Source organism: Clarias gariepinus, chromosome 23 (assembly GCF_024256425.1).
Source record: "Clarias gariepinus isolate MV-2021 ecotype Netherlands chromosome 23, CGAR_prim_01v2, whole genome shotgun sequence".
Lineage (NCBI taxonomy): Eukaryota > Metazoa > Chordata > Actinopteri > Siluriformes > Clariidae > Clarias > Clarias gariepinus.
Window position 1 is genome coordinate 18,129,748 of NC_071122.1, and position 19,890 is coordinate 18,149,637.

General features: G+C 39.6%; 1 protein-coding gene across 3 annotated transcripts in view; it reads left to right on the forward strand.

The window, feature by feature from the left end:
• The window catches only part of srgap2 (SLIT-ROBO Rho GTPase activating protein 2), a 105,881-nt gene that overhangs the window by 74,300 nt on the left and 11,691 nt on the right, over window positions 1-19,890 (forward strand). For all 3 annotated transcript variants that reach the window (XM_053483811.1, XM_053483812.1, XM_053483813.1), the window contains 12 exons: window positions 357-572; window positions 1,796-1,924; window positions 4,345-4,566; window positions 8,735-8,836; window positions 9,262-9,459; window positions 11,548-11,632; window positions 13,792-13,819; window positions 14,209-14,239; window positions 16,035-16,095; window positions 16,464-16,541; window positions 16,682-16,816; window positions 18,417-18,522. In XM_053483811.1, the coding sequence (XP_053339786.1) occupies window positions 357-572; window positions 1,796-1,924; window positions 4,345-4,566; window positions 8,735-8,836; window positions 9,262-9,459; window positions 11,548-11,632; window positions 13,792-13,819; window positions 14,209-14,239; window positions 16,035-16,095; window positions 16,464-16,541; window positions 16,682-16,816; window positions 18,417-18,522 (1,391 nt within the window). The remainder of the gene's footprint in view (window positions 1-356; window positions 573-1,795; window positions 1,925-4,344; window positions 4,567-8,734; window positions 8,837-9,261; window positions 9,460-11,547; window positions 11,633-13,791; window positions 13,820-14,208; window positions 14,240-16,034; window positions 16,096-16,463; window positions 16,542-16,681; window positions 16,817-18,416; window positions 18,523-19,890) is intronic.

The following is a 19,890-nucleotide window of genomic DNA, read 5'->3' on the forward strand; positions in this document are numbered from 1 at the left end:
ACCAAACTTTGCCACTGGGTTGATTGAATTATTGGTGAGCCATGACTGTGAAACAAATGTTTTTGTACATGGCACTCTTCCACGGACTGGTGTCCTATTCATACTTGAAGGCTAGGATAAAGCAGTTGCTGGAAGTGGGGAAGAGAATAAAAGAAAACTTGTTACGTAATACCAGAGAGATCATGACAACCCGCAGGACCTCTAGTAATCACCAGGCTGTCATTTGAGTCCTGTAAAAATGTATGCCGTTGTAAATGCAGGGTTATTACTTGTACAGAATTAGAATGAGCGTTATCATCCCAACCGAATTTCTATATTACATTGCTAACCGTGCTCTTCCTCATTCTACCTTGCAGGTGATGAAGACCTACCACATGTACAATGCAGATAGCATCAACGCTGAGAGCAAGCTGAAGGAGGCAGAGAAGCAGGAAGAAAAGCAGATGGGACGCGGGGCACGCCAAGAGGAGCGCCAAACACCACGCTCGCCTGACACGCTCGCCAGCGTCAGGCTCGACGACAAGCCTGTTCGCCGGAGCTCTGTGAAAAAGATCGAGAAGATGAAGGAGAAGGTGAGGACTGATGAGAAGAGCTGAACTGTGGGAATAGGGTGAGGTTAAGGGTTTTGTTTTGGTCATTTGAGGTAAAAGCTGAGAACCTGAGAATGTAGACGAAAAAGTTTGTGTAGGTAGTAAATGTGTGAGCAGATGGAGATGAAGGCATTGTTGAATGGGAAGAATAGAATGTAGAAGAGAGAGGGGGAGATGGATGAAGTGGTGAGTGGTTAAGTGCAAATCTTCATTTCGCAGATGGTTGTGGATCATGATCTCATTCATAAGGAATACATTGTTGATCTGAGATCAAATTCGCTCTTATTTCTTTTTTTAAAACTGCAGACGCTGGCATTACAAAAATGTTTTACTTGGGGCAATGTTAGCATTCGTCAGGTTTTCTGATCGCTTAGCCTCAGGTGCTTCGCAACAACTTGCAAAGCATGAGATCTCTAATACACCTTCCAGTCCACAAGCTTCGGGATCTTAACCTTGGTGGCTGATGGGTAGGCTCAGGAAGGACATCCGGTACCAGGAAGGGCATCCGGCGTAAAACCTGTCCCAAATCAGACGATCCCTAACAGGGAGCGCCTGAAAGTGTTGGTTACTGCCATGTGCTGTTAGTAATAAACCCCTTTTACTAAGTTAAATTTGCATGTGTCAGTGCTCAGTGTTTGCAAAAGTAAAGCATATCGAAGCATCTTTTAAATGTAAATGTAGACATTTCTTCAGTGAAGAGGGTCAGACTCGATTAAAAGCTTTCTCCCAGACTAGGCTCTCAAAAACAGGTACCTTTGGTCATGGTTTGAACTTTAGAGCTTTGCATGTGATTGAACTCTGTCTATTGCTTTTTTTATGACTATAGTCTATTACTGGCATTAAATGATTTATTGCTTTACTCTTTAATAACTATACATAATTTGCTGAAAATGGTCCAAGTTTGTATCAACATTTGACAATTTGATTTGAAGGGCATTTACAATTGTATGGAATGTCTTTTTAAAAGAGTTTTGCTGTCTGAATAAATCAAAGACCTTTTTTTCGTCCTTAGTCTCAGAGTGCAGGGTTAGAAAAGGACCGAATAAGGATTAAGAGGCAGCTTGAACATTTCTTTTTCAACTTGCAGCTATGAGACACCTGATCCACGTTTGCGAGTTATTGGCGAGAAGGATTTAATGGCGCTCGTTCAATGTTCCATTTCTCTTCTTTCCTCTAATACTCCTCATTTTCCATCTCTTTTGCAGCGCCAAGCTAAATACACTGAGAACAAGCTGAAAGCCATCAAGGCAAGGAACGAGTACCTGCTGGCTCTGGAGGCGACCAACTGCTGCGTGTTCAAGTACTACATTCATGACCTCTCCGACCTCATTGACGTAAGTCCTCCTGTGCCTCGTCACCATCGATTTCTGTGCTTTCAGCCTGGTTGGTGCCAGCATAGCCCTTATAAACATTGCATTAACACACACACACACACCATCATTAACATATATACACAACGGTCGTGTTCTTTACTTGGCTGACTCCCAGACAGAGTCATCTACGGTGCAGACATCTTGGAATCGCAATATATAGTTCACTTAATCTGGAGCCATTTTAAATGTAGCTATTGTATTGGTTCATCAGCATCTTTTTTGACCCACAGGTTAAATATACAAATGTAAGCAACTTTGTATCCAGTCCACATCACTTCCAACTCATGTACATGTATATTTGTTTTCTGATTTAGATTTTTTTTTCTCTAGGGCTGTCAATATTAACACGTTATTACATGTGATTAATCGAGGATTTTAACGCATTACTATTTTTTTAATGCAAATTATTCATATGAAAAAGTTTGATCCCAGATGATCTGTTTGAATGACATCGTGTGATAATGGCACATAGATAATTAGATGACTGAGAAAACATCACCAGGTGTGCTGAATGCAGTGCTGGTCCCATTTAAGAGATTTTAATTTAACATTTGTTAAAGAGGAACGTATTTTCCCATCCGCATTTCAGACGAACAAAATAGTGGTTAGCACTGTGGCGTCGCACATCCAGGATCGGGGTTCGATTCCCACCTCGGGTCTGTGTGCATGGAGTTTGCATGTTCTCCCCGTGCTTGGTGGGTTTCCTCTGGGTACTAATTGGCGTTCCCAAATTGCCCGTACTGTGCGAATGCGTGTCTTCTGGAATAGGCTCCAGGCCCCTTGCGACCCTGTATACTGGATAAAGTGGTATAGACAGTAAGTGACTAAGTGAGTGACGAGACGAAACCCACCCAAATGGTCTAACATTTTTCGGTGTAATTTAAAGAGGTCAACATACAGTAATATAATGGAGTTACAGTGTGTTAGGCTCATATTACAAGATGTGGATCCCTGAAAGTTCAAATCGCTCTTGTTCTATTACAGTAATATAATTGCTTGAGCCATTAGGTAGACCCGAGGCAACCCCACAGGCAAGCTCTTAGAAAGGAATTACTTCTTCTTCTCAATGATATCTAGATCCTTCTAGGCACTTGAGGTCATGATCAGTGCCGACGACTACCCCCAGAGTGCCATGAATATGAATGATCAGCTTACATGGTGGTTTCCTTTGATTTAAGAGAACCGGGCATGCTGGGAAACATGTGCTCCATATATATATATATATATTTAGGGGTTGATGAGAAGGTGGATGTTTAAGGAGTGAGCTCTGTTAAATGAGGCAATAAGTAAAAGCGCAACCAGGTTATGTCTGTGTGTGGTTTGTGTACCCTGTATGTTCTGGGTGTTTTTAATTAGATACCCTCTGTTTAAATAATTAATGCATTGCTTTCTGCATATTATAAGACCATGCAGTGCAAATAAAACAGAAAACGGCATACAATGCATCTATGGCTTTTCAGCTTCCAAGCTCATGACCAGAAATTATCCACTTTATTTTACATTAAGCAGTTTTTGACTTGCTCTAAGCTTTAAGTTTCACTTCCTGTTTGATCTAGAATATAATTCAGACTGTGTTCCTTTGGGTTTTAAAGCTTTGCATGGTTGATTCCATGATAGTGGTGCTGTTGTAACGGTTGACTTGAATCTAAGAAAGCATGATTACTGTATATTCATTTAAATAGAATTTTCATTAACATTTCACTTTCAGATGGCAGAGCTTTAAAAGCTTAAAAAGTGGCCTTGTCACTTAATATCATATGATTTTATTGAAAATAAATGGTGGTGCACACAAGTCACTTTAAATAAGACACTTTCATGCATATTCGCACACCCCCCAGTAATGTTTTATTTACTCTAAAATTTAATTTTTCATATAATTCCAGCTAAATTTATTTTCTATTTTATTTCTTTTTATTTATATTTATTTACTATTAATGAACTTTAATTTTTAGAGTCACAAGCGGTCATATAAGCATTTCACTGCATTTCATATGACTGTACTGTATATGTGACAAATTAAATTGAAATTTGAGTCTCATTAATTCTTGAAAAATTGAAGCATGCTTGTGTAGTGCTGAGGATCTGTTCAGACAAGTTATGATGTACATCACAAAAAACCAAATATGTATTTAAAGTAAAAGTATTTTGCGACATAAATGGCACCAAACTGGCGACACGCATGATTTTGTTCTGTTGCTGTGTTTTTATAACTCTATATCTGTTTGTATCAAAGCTGTTGGAATTTCTCACCTTCCTTTATTTCGAATTATGAATATATGAATATTCAATTATTTATGTTGTTAATTAATTAAACTATTTTGTGTAAATTGCATGGCTAAACTGATTGATTGATTGATTGATTGGTCGATTTCCTCATTCAGTGCTGTGACCTGGGCTACCATGCCAGCTTGCATCGGGCTCTGCGTACCTACCTCTCTGCTGAGTTTAACGTGGAGACGTCGAAGCACAGCGGCCTGGAGACGATCGAGAACGCAGCCGAGAACCTGGAGGCCCAGGCTGACAAACAGAGACTAATGGAGACCTACAACAACATCTTCTGCCCTCCCATACGCTTCGACTTCCAGTCTCATATGGGGGACCAGGTGAATCTTACTCCCACTTGCATGGGCCCATGTATTCAAAACCATCGCAAAGTGTACCTTATTGTTCGGTTGTTGGAACGGAATGTGTTGGCATGATTTTTTGTGTGGGTGTGTGTGTGTGTCTGTGTTTGGATCAGCGCTCAGAAGAAGAACACCAACGTCAGAGTGCGTTTCGCTTCCATCCTTTCTAGCAGTGCGAGCGGGAGTTGTGTAACATTAAAGGGGGTTGTATAGGTTTTATCTAATCATGCTAATTAGTTACTTATCCTGCAGCTGTAAACAAACAACATCATGAAGGCATTTCTATCTAAGCACATCTGCTGGCCATTTATGGATTTCTCTGCTTCTGCCAGGTTTCGAGTTTTTGCTGAGACAGCAACGTAAATGAGAATAGGATTTGTTGTTGTTTTTGTTTTTTTCCTTTTCCTGCAAGTCTTTTAGTATTTGTCCAAACAGAACAAGGATCGTCGTGCTCATACACACAGAATTGGTCGTGTTTATCAAGCATACTGTATAACAAGTCCTCATGAGTGGTTTGTTCTTGAAGAAGGCTGTCATTACAGAGTCTTCTACCGCTTCATTTCAACAATAGTGATAAACCAATGCGGATGACAGAAGTGCTGTTTTTCTTGCTCTCGATGCAAATAACCAATGATTTTGTCAGCTGTTTGGAGGCTTAGTGAAAGCCTTGGTCCTGTGTGTGTGTGTGTGTGTGTGTGTGTGTGTGTGTGTATAAGGATCTTGCAGCTGGTTACGTCCAATGCAGTGTATTTGTGCCCAGCTGTGACCGTCTAACCCATCCCTCAGGGAGCCAGGGCCACGATGGCCAGATGTTCCTCATCAGTGTGTGTGTGTGCGTGTGTGTGTGTGTTTGCGTATTAGTGTTTAAAGCTGGTCAGAATCATGTTCTCTTTCTGCAAGCATACTTTGTGCACGTTCGGGAAACTAAAAGAAAACGACAAAACAGGAGCTAAGTGTACTTGGGATTCCAGCATTAGTTTATTTACTACCAGCTATAGAGCCTCTGGATTCTGTATAATAAAGAATGATACTGTACCGTCATTATAAATGTACATTTTTAAATGTGTTGTAGAATGAGTGCCCTCTGTTAATTGGTGATTTTTGAGGCTGGTAAATTAACTTCTTCTCCTGGGATGGCCTTTGTGAGAGCCAGTTTCATTATGGTTTTACAAGTGCTCTTGATTATACTGTTCCAGAACAGCTGACCGTCATGTCTTAAAAAAAACAACTGACTGTTATTGTTATTGTTCTTATTATCACTTAATTACCTAATACCATATGTATTATTTCATAGCTTTTAAAAAAATCCAGTATTCTATAATGTAGAAAATAAATCCAAACTTTTGACTGATACTGTACATGTTGGTTGGAACTTTTTTTTATTATAAGCCATAATAATTAGTTTGGATGCTAGATAATGTTTCCAAACTCACAAATATGAAGGGATGAGCTAAATATGGTTCTGCCCTAAAACTCAAACAATAAATTGGGGATGTCAGTCGTGCAGTCTGAAGTAGGTTCTATCCCAGCCCATCAAATCTCTATTCAGAATTAAAATAAATAAGCAAACTGTTTTTGTTGACTAGAACCGAAGGTAAAAGTTTAATCTGAGTTATTCTACTAGAGAGCGAAATAGAGAAATAAACTTAGCTAACAAATACACGCTAATGAGGGGGCCAGGGGTAGCTTAGTGGTTAAGGCATTGGACTACGGTTCAGAAGATCCCAGGTTCAAACCCCACAACCACCAAGTTGCCACTGTTGGGCCCTTGAGCAAGGCCCTTAACCCTCAACTGCTCAGATGTATAATGAGATAAAAATGTAAGTCGCTCTGGATAAGAGCGTCTGCCAAATGCCTAAATGTAAATGTAATGATACTGGACATAATTCTATCTAATATCTAAAAAGTTGATGCTGTAACCATCTTTGCAAAATTAATTATTTAGAGATTTTATAGCAATAGAGCTGAATACTTGTGTGTATTATTTTGCACATCCTCAGATTTTCTCGGACTGCTCAACCCTAGCTCTGGTCATTGCGATCTTAGCAGGAGCTGACTCCACATACCCCCCGGATTAGTCCATAAGTGGGTAAATGGGTGGAATACACAGAGCATGGCTAGGAACACGCCTACTTCCCCCAATTACCACAATCTAGCTATCTTAGCCTTAGCTTAGCTAGATGTGCTAAGGTGGCTAATGTCAACATTTCTTTGAATTTAATTGAAACTAGCTGTCACTCAAACCAGCCATGCCCCAATTATGCATACATTTATGGCTTAATGTAATTTTAACTGATGAGTTTAAATAAAAATTCTCTCATACAGTCATGAATTGGAAATCTAGCTATGGAGACCAAAAACCTATTTTTTCTTCTTCTTCTTTCTTTTGACCAGGCTGAAAATGTTCATTTCTGTTGTAAATTTGGGCATTTTAATACAGAATAAGGGGTTTATGGGGATTGACTCAATTTTGGAGCCTAGTGGTCATTCAAGGAACTGCACATTTTGGTACTTGGACTCATTTTTCAAAACTGAAGGTTAAATCCTAAATTTATAAAATGTTTTTGTAACTATTGGACAAATGTTGCTAAAAGAAGATTTTTAGGAGCTGTTGTTGGTTATTCGTCTGTTCTTCATGGCATTCAGGTGTTATCTAGATGTAAAAAGAGGTCACCACCAATGCTCTGAATGCAAGGTCATTATGTGTTGCGTTTCCTTAAACAATGGGTAATGCACAAATGAAGTAAAAAAAACAGACTATAAATGGTTTAAATGCGTGCCTAGAACCCAAGTGGTAAAGTGCTCGCCCTATCATCCGGAGATCGCGAGTTCGATTTCCGCTGATTGATGCTGTAACCTCTCGCAGCTGGAGGTCTAAAGAGAGCTGATTGGCCGAGCTCTCTCAGAGGGAAGGAAAGAGTTACTTAGTGCTCCCACATTAATCACGGCTCTACAGCCAATCAGGGGCGTCTGCTCACGAAAGCAGAAGGAGCGGATAGCACTGTCCACCGCAGGCGTCTTGTGGTTCGGAGGAAACATGTGATAGTCTTCAGCTCTCCCGACTGAGTGGTAGTAGTAGCCAAATGTGGGGCCCCCTACTGACGGGGAGAAACTGGATACGACTAAATTAGGGTGAAAATTGGGGGGCGGTGCTTATTTTTATAGTTTAAACCATAAATATGTTCCCAAAACAATTTAAATTCATTTCAAATTAGCTTAATACATTACTTAAAAAAATAAATAAATGATGTAAAGGTAAACCCGTACGTCTCCCGCAGAGTTAGAATGTTAAATAGTGATGTAACCCCTATATGTACTGTAATTCATGCAAGCTTGTTTTCTTTGGTATTCGCTGTCTTTGTATTTGGTATATAAGTAGTGTAGTGTAAATACAGTAATAATTCACCGTCCCAAGCTGCGTTTTCCTCTACGGTACAAAAAAATTTATACAGTATTATATTTTATATGGAAACTTAGCTGAATGTACAGTAATATTTGTTACAAAATTATTCAATTAAATTGTTCTTAATAGTTTTATTATATATTAAAAAAAAATAACATTTCCATGAAAAATTGAGGAGGATATTTGCGGTTTCCACATAATTGTGGCAGTTTCTGCGAACCATTATTATTCCATGAACGACTGAGGACGCAACCCGTCGACTGTATTGCGATTTTAAACACTTAACATAATAAACATGACCTGCAGGTACAACTCCATATGATAATTTTTGACATATTTTTGTTCGTTTGTGCTGTGTTGTGCTGTAAATATCTTGGTTTGTGCTGGTACATGTTATCATAACTTACACGTGACAGTTTTATTTACTTTGCACACAACACCAGGAAACCGGTTTACTGTATGTTTTGGGTTTGTATCTTAAAGACAAATTATACCTAGAAATCAACAACTTACTCACCCCCAAGTACCATGCACCTCACATTGGTGCACATCTCAAGCCGAAAACCATCCAGCTGAAGCCGCTTTAATAAAACCTCCAATGTTCTTTACTTCTATTCAACTGGGCCGTATCAGTACAGATCAGTGTGTTCTGGAAATGTGTAATACTCTTAGTGTTGTTTGGCGTTGTTTTTCTCTTCTATCTTTGTAATATTATTTTTCTTTGTCTTTTTTTTTTCAATAAAGATGGGCTACATGTGCGCTCAACAGCCACTCCAGGGAGAACTTCTGCAGAGGTGCCAGCAGCTCCAGTCTCGTCTTTCCACACTCAGGATAGAGAATGACGAGGTTAATGCACACACATATACACACACACACACACACACACACACACATACACACACACACACACACACACACACACATACACAGCAATCCACGCATGAGTGCATACACACAAACTCATCTGTCTTCTCAAGTACAGCAAACACAGCTTTGTCTCCTAACATATACACATACAGTATAGTCACCCTAAACATTCCTCTTGTCTTTTTATTCCTATACCATGTGCCTGCTTATTTAAGTCATTATTCGAAAATCATTATTATACATGTCATGCTGGTGATTGTTGTTCGGTGTAATAACCTCAGGCGCTTAACAGAAGGTTTTTTTTTTTTTTTTCTCCGATCATTTCGTTTATACAAATGCACTTTTGTTGCATAGATTTGCATGCACTACTTTTAAACCTTTTGACATTTTTCATTCTCATTCAGGTGAAGAAGACCATGGAGGCGACTCTGCAGACCATCCAGGACATGGTGACCATTGAGGACTTTGATGTAACTGACTGCTTCCACCACAGCAACTCCATGGAGTCCGTGAAATCCACGATGTCTGAATCGTTCATGAGCAAACCGAGCCTGGCCAAGAGACGAGCCAATCAGCAGGAGACTGAGCAGTTCTACTTCACGGTGAGACTTGGACCGAGCGATAGATGGTAGTGATGGGAAGTTTGGATCATTTTAGTGACTCGGTTCTTTAAATCTCGTTCATCAAAATGAACGAATCTTTTTGAGTCATTTAGTTCATTTCGTCCTTTTGATCAGAAATAAAATAAGATGTTATATTTTCAATAAACAGACCCCCAACACGACTACATAAAAATTTTGGCTATAGTTCCAGTAATAAAAATATTACAATGCAGCTAAGGACATATTATAATAAACAGAATGAGCAGGTCACTTCTCATATCTTCCAGTCTGAATCGTTTGCTTTTTTGAATCTATTACACTGCATAGCGTCTATGGGGTCACATAACAAAAGAACGAACAATTCTAACCAAAAGACTCAAAGGTAACCACTCAATTCTGTTTCCTGTACATAACCTACGGAGGTTTTGTGATGCTTTGCGCATGCACGCCCAGTAGAAAATGAACGAATCACTCTGCGAGACGTCTCGTTCTTCTGAGTCACATTAAAGTTTCGTTCAAAAAGAACGAATCGTTAATAAACGACCCATCACTAATGGTTGGATGTACTTTATTAATCCCTGAGGGTAACTTTGAATGATCAAGTTAAAAAAATATATATATGAATAGAACATGATGAAAGAAGAGACGGAAATGCTTTTTTCTTTGAACTATTTTTTTTTTTTTTAATATGTTTCATTAAATTAACCTATGGTTTTATGTGCATCAGATGGCCCTGATAACCCACGCAAACATGGACGAGCTGGTTTACAAAAACAATCTGTAGAGGTCCTGCTGTGTGTTATCTGGGCCAAATCATGCAAAATATTTTTACATGTTTGCTGTAATAAATATGCAATTCATGGCATTTCTACCGTGATGCTAAACAAAGGTCAGTGTCTATGCAAATAGAGTCATTTGGTATGCGTGGTTTGATTGAATGCAACTGTGTGAGCAAATCGGTACAACCAAAAGGCAAGTATTACATTTGATTTTATGTTTTTTTTTTACACATTACTAATAATAAATAAACATTAATTTTGAGTTTTTTCTTCTTACCCTCTTATTTTGGTTTGAGTATCTTTTCAATGCATTTTGATATTGTACTTAGTGCATTATTACGCATATACAGTATGTGGCAGGTTTCAACGTCCATTTGACATTTGATTTGACAGTTGCAAAAACCTTTAATGTAAAGGTCTTGTTTCCAGACATCGTTCAGACGGTTCTTAGGTGTAGTCCATCCATGTCATTCCCATATTCTGGAAGTGGTCAAATTTACCCTTTATAAAAGTAATGATACCTTTTGCTTTACTTGACGTAGCCGAGAAAAAAACCCAAATACACAGTTTGAAGTCTGAAACCTCCCCAGTAACACATACTGGCAAGGCTCCCCTTTAAGCACAAATTTCTCTTTTCCAATAGTAATTGACCTATGCTGAGCTTTACAGGATTTATTAATGTCCCTAATTTTTTAGAGTCTAAATAAATGATAACTCAGGGTGCAAAGGTTTATATCTATAAACACTAATTCAAAGTGAATTTGTGTCCTTTTTTATGTATGGCATTAATTCAAAGGAACACATCTTTCTTGATAATCAATATGAACTAACAGAAGCATTGATTATCTAGACCAGTGTTTTATCATCTGAAACAGAACACAGATCTTTCCCTCTAGCGTTATGCCACCTGCCAACTTCCTCACTTCACTTCCTCTATCTTTTTTCTCTTTCTTTGTTTTTATGGCATTCCTACTCCCCTGACATTTTAACTGTCTTTCTCTTGTTTGAGAGTATGACATTAGGCGACCATCATTATCATTCGTCTCCTCTCTCTCTCTCTCTCTCTCTCTCTCTCTCTCTCTCCCTCTGTTGTGTTAGATGCTGTATTTGTTGTCCAGCCTCCGAGAAATGAACGGTTATGCACTTGATGCCCTCAGCTCTTTAATATTTATATCAGCCAGTGTGTGAGACGTGGAGAGAAACCATATTGTTAAAGAAATGACAAACAGCAGAAACATCACGTGTAGACAAATAATGGAGATGGATGGTAAAAGGCAAATCGATGACAAGTCAGCATTCTTTCTTTCAGAAACTGAAGGAGTTCCTAGAGGGCAGGAACCTCATTACCAAACTGGAGGCCAAGCATGACCTTATCCAGAAGACCCTGGGAGAGAGTAAGTGATCTACTGTGGCCATGCATGTGTGTGTGTGTGAGAGAGAGAGAGAGAGAGACCCCTATGTTGAAGACTTTTTTTGTATAGTGGGCACTATGCGTAATAGATGCATCGCTTCTTGTGCTTCCCTTTTTATCCTGATACCCCCATCAATCTGGAATAGGGTCAGTAACCATGTGTTGGACGGCTCTTAATGCAATTCCAGTCATTTCAGATCTTCTTAGTGGTTTTCTTTGCTTAGTGCAGGCCAATAATTTGACTCTTCTGATTGATTGTCAGGCAGTGTATTACTCACTCACTCACTTGTCATGTACATATGTATACCGCTTTGTCCTGTATTCAGTGTCGCAGGAGGCCTGAAGCCTATACCAGGAGACTTTGGGCACAAGGGCGGGGTACACCCTGGATTGGGTCCATCGCAGGGCACACACTTATTCACACACTACGGGAATGCCAATTAGCCTAATCTGCATGTCTTTAGACTGTGGGAGGAAACCAGAGTAGCCGGAGGAAACCCACAAAGCACGGGGAGAATATGTAAACTCCATGCACACAGAGGCAAGATTTAAATCTGGCCGGGAATCGAACCCGGACCCTGAAGATGCAGGGCAACAGTGCTAAGCACTAAGCCACCAAATAATAATTTGAGGCGGCATGGTGGTGTAGTGGTTAGCACTGTCGCCTTGTCCCTCCAGGGTCCGGGTTCAATTCCCGTCGCCCGTTGTGTGCATGGAGTTTGCATGTTCTCCCCATGCTTGGTGGGTTGGTGGGTACTTCAGTTTCCTCCCACAGTCCAAAGATCTGCACGCTAGGCTAATTGGTATTCCCAAATTGCCCATAGTGTGTAAATGAGTGTCTGAGTGTGTGTATGTGTGTGTCCAAATGGCACATGTGTCCAAGCTGCAGTTATAAACCATTGATAAAAGAACAATCAGATCGATCATATTCATGAATTTACAAGCGCTGTGGTATATGTGCTGTTAGTAATGAGTAATATCATGTTAAAATAAAAATTTTTGACTAATATGTGTGCATATTGTGTATAGTGATAATTGTGCATAGTAAAAAAAAAAAAGGTTTATGTCACACTTATGAGTAAAAACTACATCAGGTTTAAGTGAAAGGCCTGTTGAGAACAGTAAACTCCAAGTCAACTATTACAGCATGACACAATGTAATGCACAGCTTCTCACGTGCATGGGCGTACTTTTAACATTTTTCCCTTGCCTCAGCCTTACACAATTAAACTTTCCTAACTGATGTAATGCAAAACAGTTTTACGCGGTGCACTCTTGACTCCTGCAGACTTTCGGACGCTACTGTCCAGTACGTGTTTATGCTAGTCTGAAATAGCGAGGGAGTCCGAGAGAAAGAAGGGAGTTGGAGAATAGTAAGCTATTTGAGGAGAGGCAGATTTCATCTCCTGTCTCTCTGTTTTTCTGTCTCACCTCCCACTCTCATTCCTCCGGTCCTACGGAGTCAGCAGGGAGGATTTGAGATGGTGTAGACCGGAACAGATGGAAGAGGCAGAAAAGCTTGCTCATACTGTTACGATCCTCGAGTGTGTGATGAGTGCGCGGCACAGCGGCGCCGCGTTCCTTACGGCTACACAAGTCTAGATGCTAATGACTGTCATTACTGTACGTTTGTCGTGTGTAGACAGTCATGAGAGAGATGCTCGCTTACTTGCCCATTTAGACCCTGAAGATGCTGCAGTGCATGCTGGGTGATCGGCAGACACGGCTTTAATTGATGTTTGTCTGGTTGCATGTTCATTTGAATTTAGAAGCACCTGGGTGTATAGAAGCGTACTAATTCAGGAGGAAGCTAGCTCACCATGGCGTGACTAAAGCGTGTGTGTGTGTGTTGCTTAGCGTTGTATCATGAGAGATGGGTTAGGAGGTACATGTGTATGTCTCTTTGTCTGGCAGCTGTGTTGATAGTGTGTGAGTGTGTGGTGAGAGGGAGGGTTGAGGAGTTTTTTTTTTTTTTTTTTTTTTAAGCACTTTATCCAAGGTGGTGTGGATCCTAAAGCAGGAAATCCGATAGGAAGAAGGAAGGAAGAAAGATATCATCCTGTTCTCCTGTATTTATCTGTTTAACTAACACCTCTCTCTCTCTCTCTCTCTCTCTCTCTCTCTCTCTCTCTCGCTCTCCAGGTCAAAAGACTGACTGTTGCCTTGCCAGGTAGGTGTGGTACACGCATACTAATGAATCTCAGGAGTAGCCTAATATCAGCCAGATGTTTTCTTTTGATGTGTAGTTTATATCATAAATATCTAGTCTAGACGTATTTATTTAAAGCAGCTGATTGATTCATTATGGAACAGAGAAATAGGATAAGGCAGCACAGCAGCACTTTTTTCTTTTCTTTATTTCACATTAGCCCCTGGTTGTGGCTCTTTGTGATATTTGTATGTGTGTGTGTGTGTGTGTAAAAATAGGGCTACACTCTAGAGGATAATTTGTAGTGGTTAAGGGCTATAGATGCACATGTGTGTAGTGAAATGGGAGCAGCATGGAGTGAAAATGATCATCATCTGTCTCTGTGTCTCTCTCTTTCTCATGGACTTCAGCGGAGGGAGGAACTCGACCGTGAAAAAGCAGGTAATGTCTGACTCCCGGTGTGTGCGTACGTGTTTGCGTGAGCTCCTCCGCTAATCACAGTGCCCCACTGAGCCCATTTGCTCCACCTTTTCTTTATGTGCCTCATCAACTCGAAAACACATACTGTTACACCTCCTGTGCCACTTGGTATTACTTTTTTCCCCCCGAAGGCTACAAAAGTCCCTCACCGAGCCTGGAATAAAACCCCCACAGACGTACTGGTATAATTCTGAAGGGGGCGAGGTATCGGGCACACACTGTCCCCATACACCGTCTCGTCTTCCTGGCAGTGCCATCCTGTAATCATCGGTAATTCTTGTGAGATTAATTTGGCTAACCTCTTTCCTCCGTCTCTTTATTCAAACACAAATTGCAGACGGAGAAAACAAAAGAGATGCACAAAATCTCATATTTGTGCATGAAATCCGAATAGCTCAATGTTCATGTCGCCCCCTAGGGATGAGATGAGTGCGTTACAGACAATGTCAGTGCTTCATATTGTGAATCTGTCACTTTAATTGTGAATATGCTACATATTGTGAATCTATCTATTCCATAGACACGGTCAAAAAAGGGATCTAAAGCAAGCATGATTTGAAAATATCATCATGATTAGGATAGAGGATAAACCACTATAATCAACAACAATAATAATAATAACAATGATGCATTATACCTATAAAGCAGTTTTCAAGACACCCAAGGACACTTTACGCTAAAAACAGAATAATATAATATATGAACAATAATTAGATTGTAAAAAATAAAATTCACATACACCATATTGAAAAAAAACACATTAAGGCCATAAAATTCACAATCTCATGCTGAAGCCAGAAAAAGAAATAATAAACAACACCTATCAGTCAGTAGAATATGTGCTGTACTTAACATAATGCAAAAGAGGTCTATCTATCTCTCTCTCTCTCTCTCTCTTATGTAAATTGTGTCATCTCTGTAAACATACTGTAACGCAATTGGAGACCATCGACTGTGATTGAAAAGTGGGAGTTTCAGGTAGCAATCCTAAGACCTGGGACCAAGTTGTCCATGTTGGTCCCTTGAGCAAGACCCTTAACCCTCAGCTGTAAGCTCAGGAACATCTTATCTTAATTATTAAAATGAGGACAGGTCTTATATTGTGTTTGGAATCATGCTAGAATCTTTTATAGGGATTTCATTTTTTTTTTTTTTTTTGGTTTAATCATGACTCCATTGTGTTTTTTTTTTTTTTTTTCTCATTTAAAAAAAAAAAAAAAATTGGGATTTGGCCCCCTTGAAAAATACTCTAGATGCCCAGATCTGATCTCCCGTATAAAACAAAGCCACAAAAGAGCTCTGTTGCCCCATATTCCCTGCAGGTAGAAACCTGTCAGGAATGAATATCCATACATATACCGTATGTGCCTACTTAAAACCAGTACACCCTGACTGAATCGAGCCAGTGTGTGTACGAGTGTGTGTCTTGGCATGACCTCCACCGAGGCCAACGTGCCCCAAATTCCATCTCGATCAGCCATTTCCGTTTTTCCCAAACAAACAAAAGGAAGCTGTGAAAAGAGCCGGTCTCCTAGCAACCACCACATTCAGTAGCCCCCTTTTTTCCCCCCATGGATTCGGAGCTTGCTGCTTTTCCCCTTTCCAGGTCTGAAACCTCTATCCCTTCACAAATATTATTACATTTTCAATGCCCGGATCTTTAACAGGAGTCCTTGTTCGTAAGAAGATTTTTTTTTCAACCCTTCTCATATCTCTCCTCTTTCTGACCACTCTTTATTTTCTTTAATTTATTTAGGAATCCGTTCAGGTCATACCGCTGATCGTAGAGAGCTGTATTCGCTTCATCAGCCGACACGGTAATGTCTCTCTCTCTCTCTCTCTCTCTCTCTCTCTCTTTTCTTGCTCCTGGCTGCAGCTCCTGTTTCCCTCCCTGTCCAAATGAACAAAATGTTCAATACGGTTCATTAATCACCATGTCTGCTCTGTACACCAGAACCATTTAATACTGTAGCTCATAAATTTTCATTTAGAACAGCCCCCCAAAAAAACTGTGGTTTGGCTTTGAGCATTGCTTAATCAATCTTTCTGAAACGAATTGTAGTTCAAGCCCTGCAAATCTTATCAAAAACCTCAAACTCGCTAGTTAAGTGAAAACTGAATGAGGAAGGTCTATGAGGGTTCCTTACTTGGAAATGCGACTAAGATGATGTCACTTCGTCTGCAGGCCTGCACCATGAGGGCATTTTCCGAGTGTCTGGCTCACAAGTGGAGGTCAACGACATTAAGAACGCCTTTGAGAGAGGTAAGATGATCTGATCCAACTCTTTCCTTTCTCTTTATTTTTTGTAGCTCTCAGCATTATGAAATGGATGACTCACTATATTCAGTTGCCAGAATTAATCCTAGCACTTCTCTCTCTCTCTCACACACACACACACTCAGGTGAGGATCCTTTGGCAGGAGATCAGAACGATCACGACATGGACTCCATTGCCGGCGTCCTTAAACTCTACTTCAGAGGACTAGAAAACGCCCTGTTCCCGAAGGAGGTGTTCCATGACCTCATGACCTGTGTCTGTGAGTGTGCACTTCACCCCATTTACTTCCTCACACTACACACCACTTCAGGCAGAACAAATCTCAATGTGTTATATTGCTGTTCACTTTTTTTTTATATTTAACTATATATAATGTATTAGAATGAAATTTAAACAATCGCAATGTTTAAGATCCCACATACCTCGCCTTGTCACCCGTGTTTTTTTTTTCTTATAATAGCTCAGAATAAGTTTATGTAATTTACATTTGTACCTTTTTTTTCTTTTGTTTGTTTTTATATTTGTTTTTACTTTTTAGAAATACTCACTACACCATCATTTAGTATATTTTAAGCACAAGCCGCTGTAAACAGTTTACAGGAAACCATTATGATTTATGTTAATTAAAATTGAAGATTGAATTTTTATGGATCTAAATGGATGTAAAGCATCATTACTGTTGGAGAATACAAATAGAATTACACCGTAACACTTATGATCAAGATCCATGCTTAATGCATGAGCGATGTACTGTAGGAATATTAACAATTATTTTTATATATATATATATATATATATATATATATATATATATATATCAGTCTGAATTTGTTTCCATAAATTTGAGAATCTGCTTCTCTCCAGAACAGCAAGCGACATCTAACAGATCATTCTAGCTTCATAAGTAGTTGCTTTAGATTATTTTGTATTTCTGTTTGTTTTTATAATGTTTGTACAAGCGTAGTTCAAGTCAAACCAGGACTTGTGATGAAATTTATCCTGAACGTTAGCATAAAAACAAATGAATGTTACAGATGACTTCAAGCACAGTACAGTAGTACGGTGATGAGTAATGAGATGAGGCAGTAAACCATTTGAATAGTGCAAACATTTTAAAGAATGCCCTCTGTCGATGAATGACGAGCTCGGCCAAGATGGCTCGTGAACCTTCAGCAAGCGTTCTGTTCTGCACCACTTGCACATTACAGGAACTTGACTAGGAGTTATTGCCGCATCCCCTATACAGGCCTGATCTTGATCCAAGCTATTCTGCACAATCAGAAGTCCCGGTTTGAAAGTTTGACTTTGCCCCTTGTATTTACTCCATCTATTTTCTGCATGTATTTTGTTGTCTAAAATGTACATTTTGTTTCCAAATTGAAAAAGAAAGGCAGGAACGAGATACGGCAAATAGAGGCAGTAGAGATAAATCCCTTATTCTTGCAAGCTATAACCACATTTTGCATCCAAAAATATGGAGAAAGTTTAAAAACAAAAAGTCACTATTCACCCACCAGGTGTTCTTCAGACTTTTCAGCTGGACAATGATTAAATCTGACTATCATCTATCATTCACTTGCTTTTCACTAAAATAGAGAACAATGAATCCTCCATACATGCTGAGCAAGACAAAAGCTATCAATCCTAATTCCATTTTCCTCTCATGGTGTGTCTGTATGGTGTAGCAGTATTATTAAAAAGAGGTTTGTAAATGACTTCGGTCACCCTATTTAGGAGAACAAACATTCTGCTCGCTATTCTGTTCGTTTTGTTTGGCATCTATTTGCTGCAGGGAATATTGGTGTGTTTGACCTGCTGTTTTAATGTAAAAACTGACTGCCCTGATTCTGTCCCTGCAGCCATGGAGAATCTCCAGGATCGAGCTGCGCACATCCACAAGGTCCTCCTGTCTCTTCCCAGTCACACCCTGGTCATCATGCGATACCTGTTCGCGTTCCTCAACCAGTAAGTGCTTTTCATTGATTTACAATCACATTCTCAGTTCTCGCTTCTGGTCAGTTGGAGCTGATCCTAGATCAGCACTGTGACAGATGTTTTGTACATATGGGCCAGGTTTAAAAGCTGTGAGGGCTGCAGGGAGATTTGGCAAATGAGGTCACCGTTCGTGTCTGCGGTTAATTTGTGATTTAGAGTCGAAATTGGAGCTGGACTCTACTGGGATAGGTCAGCCTGTCAACCTTTTCTTGGTAGACCACAGCTTTGGATTTCTAAAACTGAACCTATGTGCTTTATATTTTTTCCATTTTACAAGCCTGTTTTATTATAAGGTATACTTTGTTCCCTTTTCTTTCTTTTTCTGGAAGAAATACAGGTCCATGCTGAAGTCAAGGCTCTTTATAATGCTTCTATTCCTATCCCATGCTTTGATATGGTTTTGCTTTTGCTCCAGCTAATGGCTTATGTGTGTGCAGAACTGTGTGGTTTCCCCAACAGACAAAAGCCTCTCCAGGCCAGATATCAGAGCCAGAGTGAGGGGTAAAAGAGAGAAAGAGTGTGGGATAAAAGGATAGAGAGGTATAATGTTGCTTTCAGGCTGCTTCCTCGCTGAAAGAGTCCTCAGTTTGCTCAACTATAATAGTCTAGTGACAGAAAGGCTCTATAAAGCTGCAACTTTGAATCTTTGAATATCTTTTTAATCTCACTTGCACATCAACATATACATGCTTTTGTATAATTAGCATCACAATCGTGTACATAGCAAGAAAAAAAAATCAATAAGTGTTAATAGTGCCTTATTGATAGGACGAGGTTCGAAGGGTAAAAAAAAAAGGTTGCCCAATAAAACTGATAAAAAAAACTGGTAAAAAAAATACATTGCTCCAAATGTCAATGGTTAAAAGAGAAACGCCAGGCTGGTTCAAGCTGGCGGGAAGTCTACAGTGACTCAAATAACCTTTGATGAGCAGGAAAGCATCTCCGGAAGCACTAGATGCAGATGGCCTTCAACAGCAAAAGACAACCTTCACTTCCACTCCTGTATTTTCAGGATCAGGAATCAGTGCTACAGTGGTGGGATAAAATAAAAGTAGAAAATATTTCAATAGTATAATATAATTCAGAGTCGAATGTTACTCAAGTCAAAGTAGAAGCCCTCCATTTGCATGTCTACTTGAGTACAAAGTACTCACCTTCAAATGTATTTAAGCATCAAAGTACTGAGCTTGTAGTAACTCACTAATAGTAAAATACTTTCTCTCTCTCTCTCTCTCTCTCTCCGCTTCCCGACTGTAAATGTTCTGGACTCATTGCTACCTGCAACCAGCTCCCCTTCTGATTTTAAAAACGTGTAACACAATTACACAAAGGAAACTC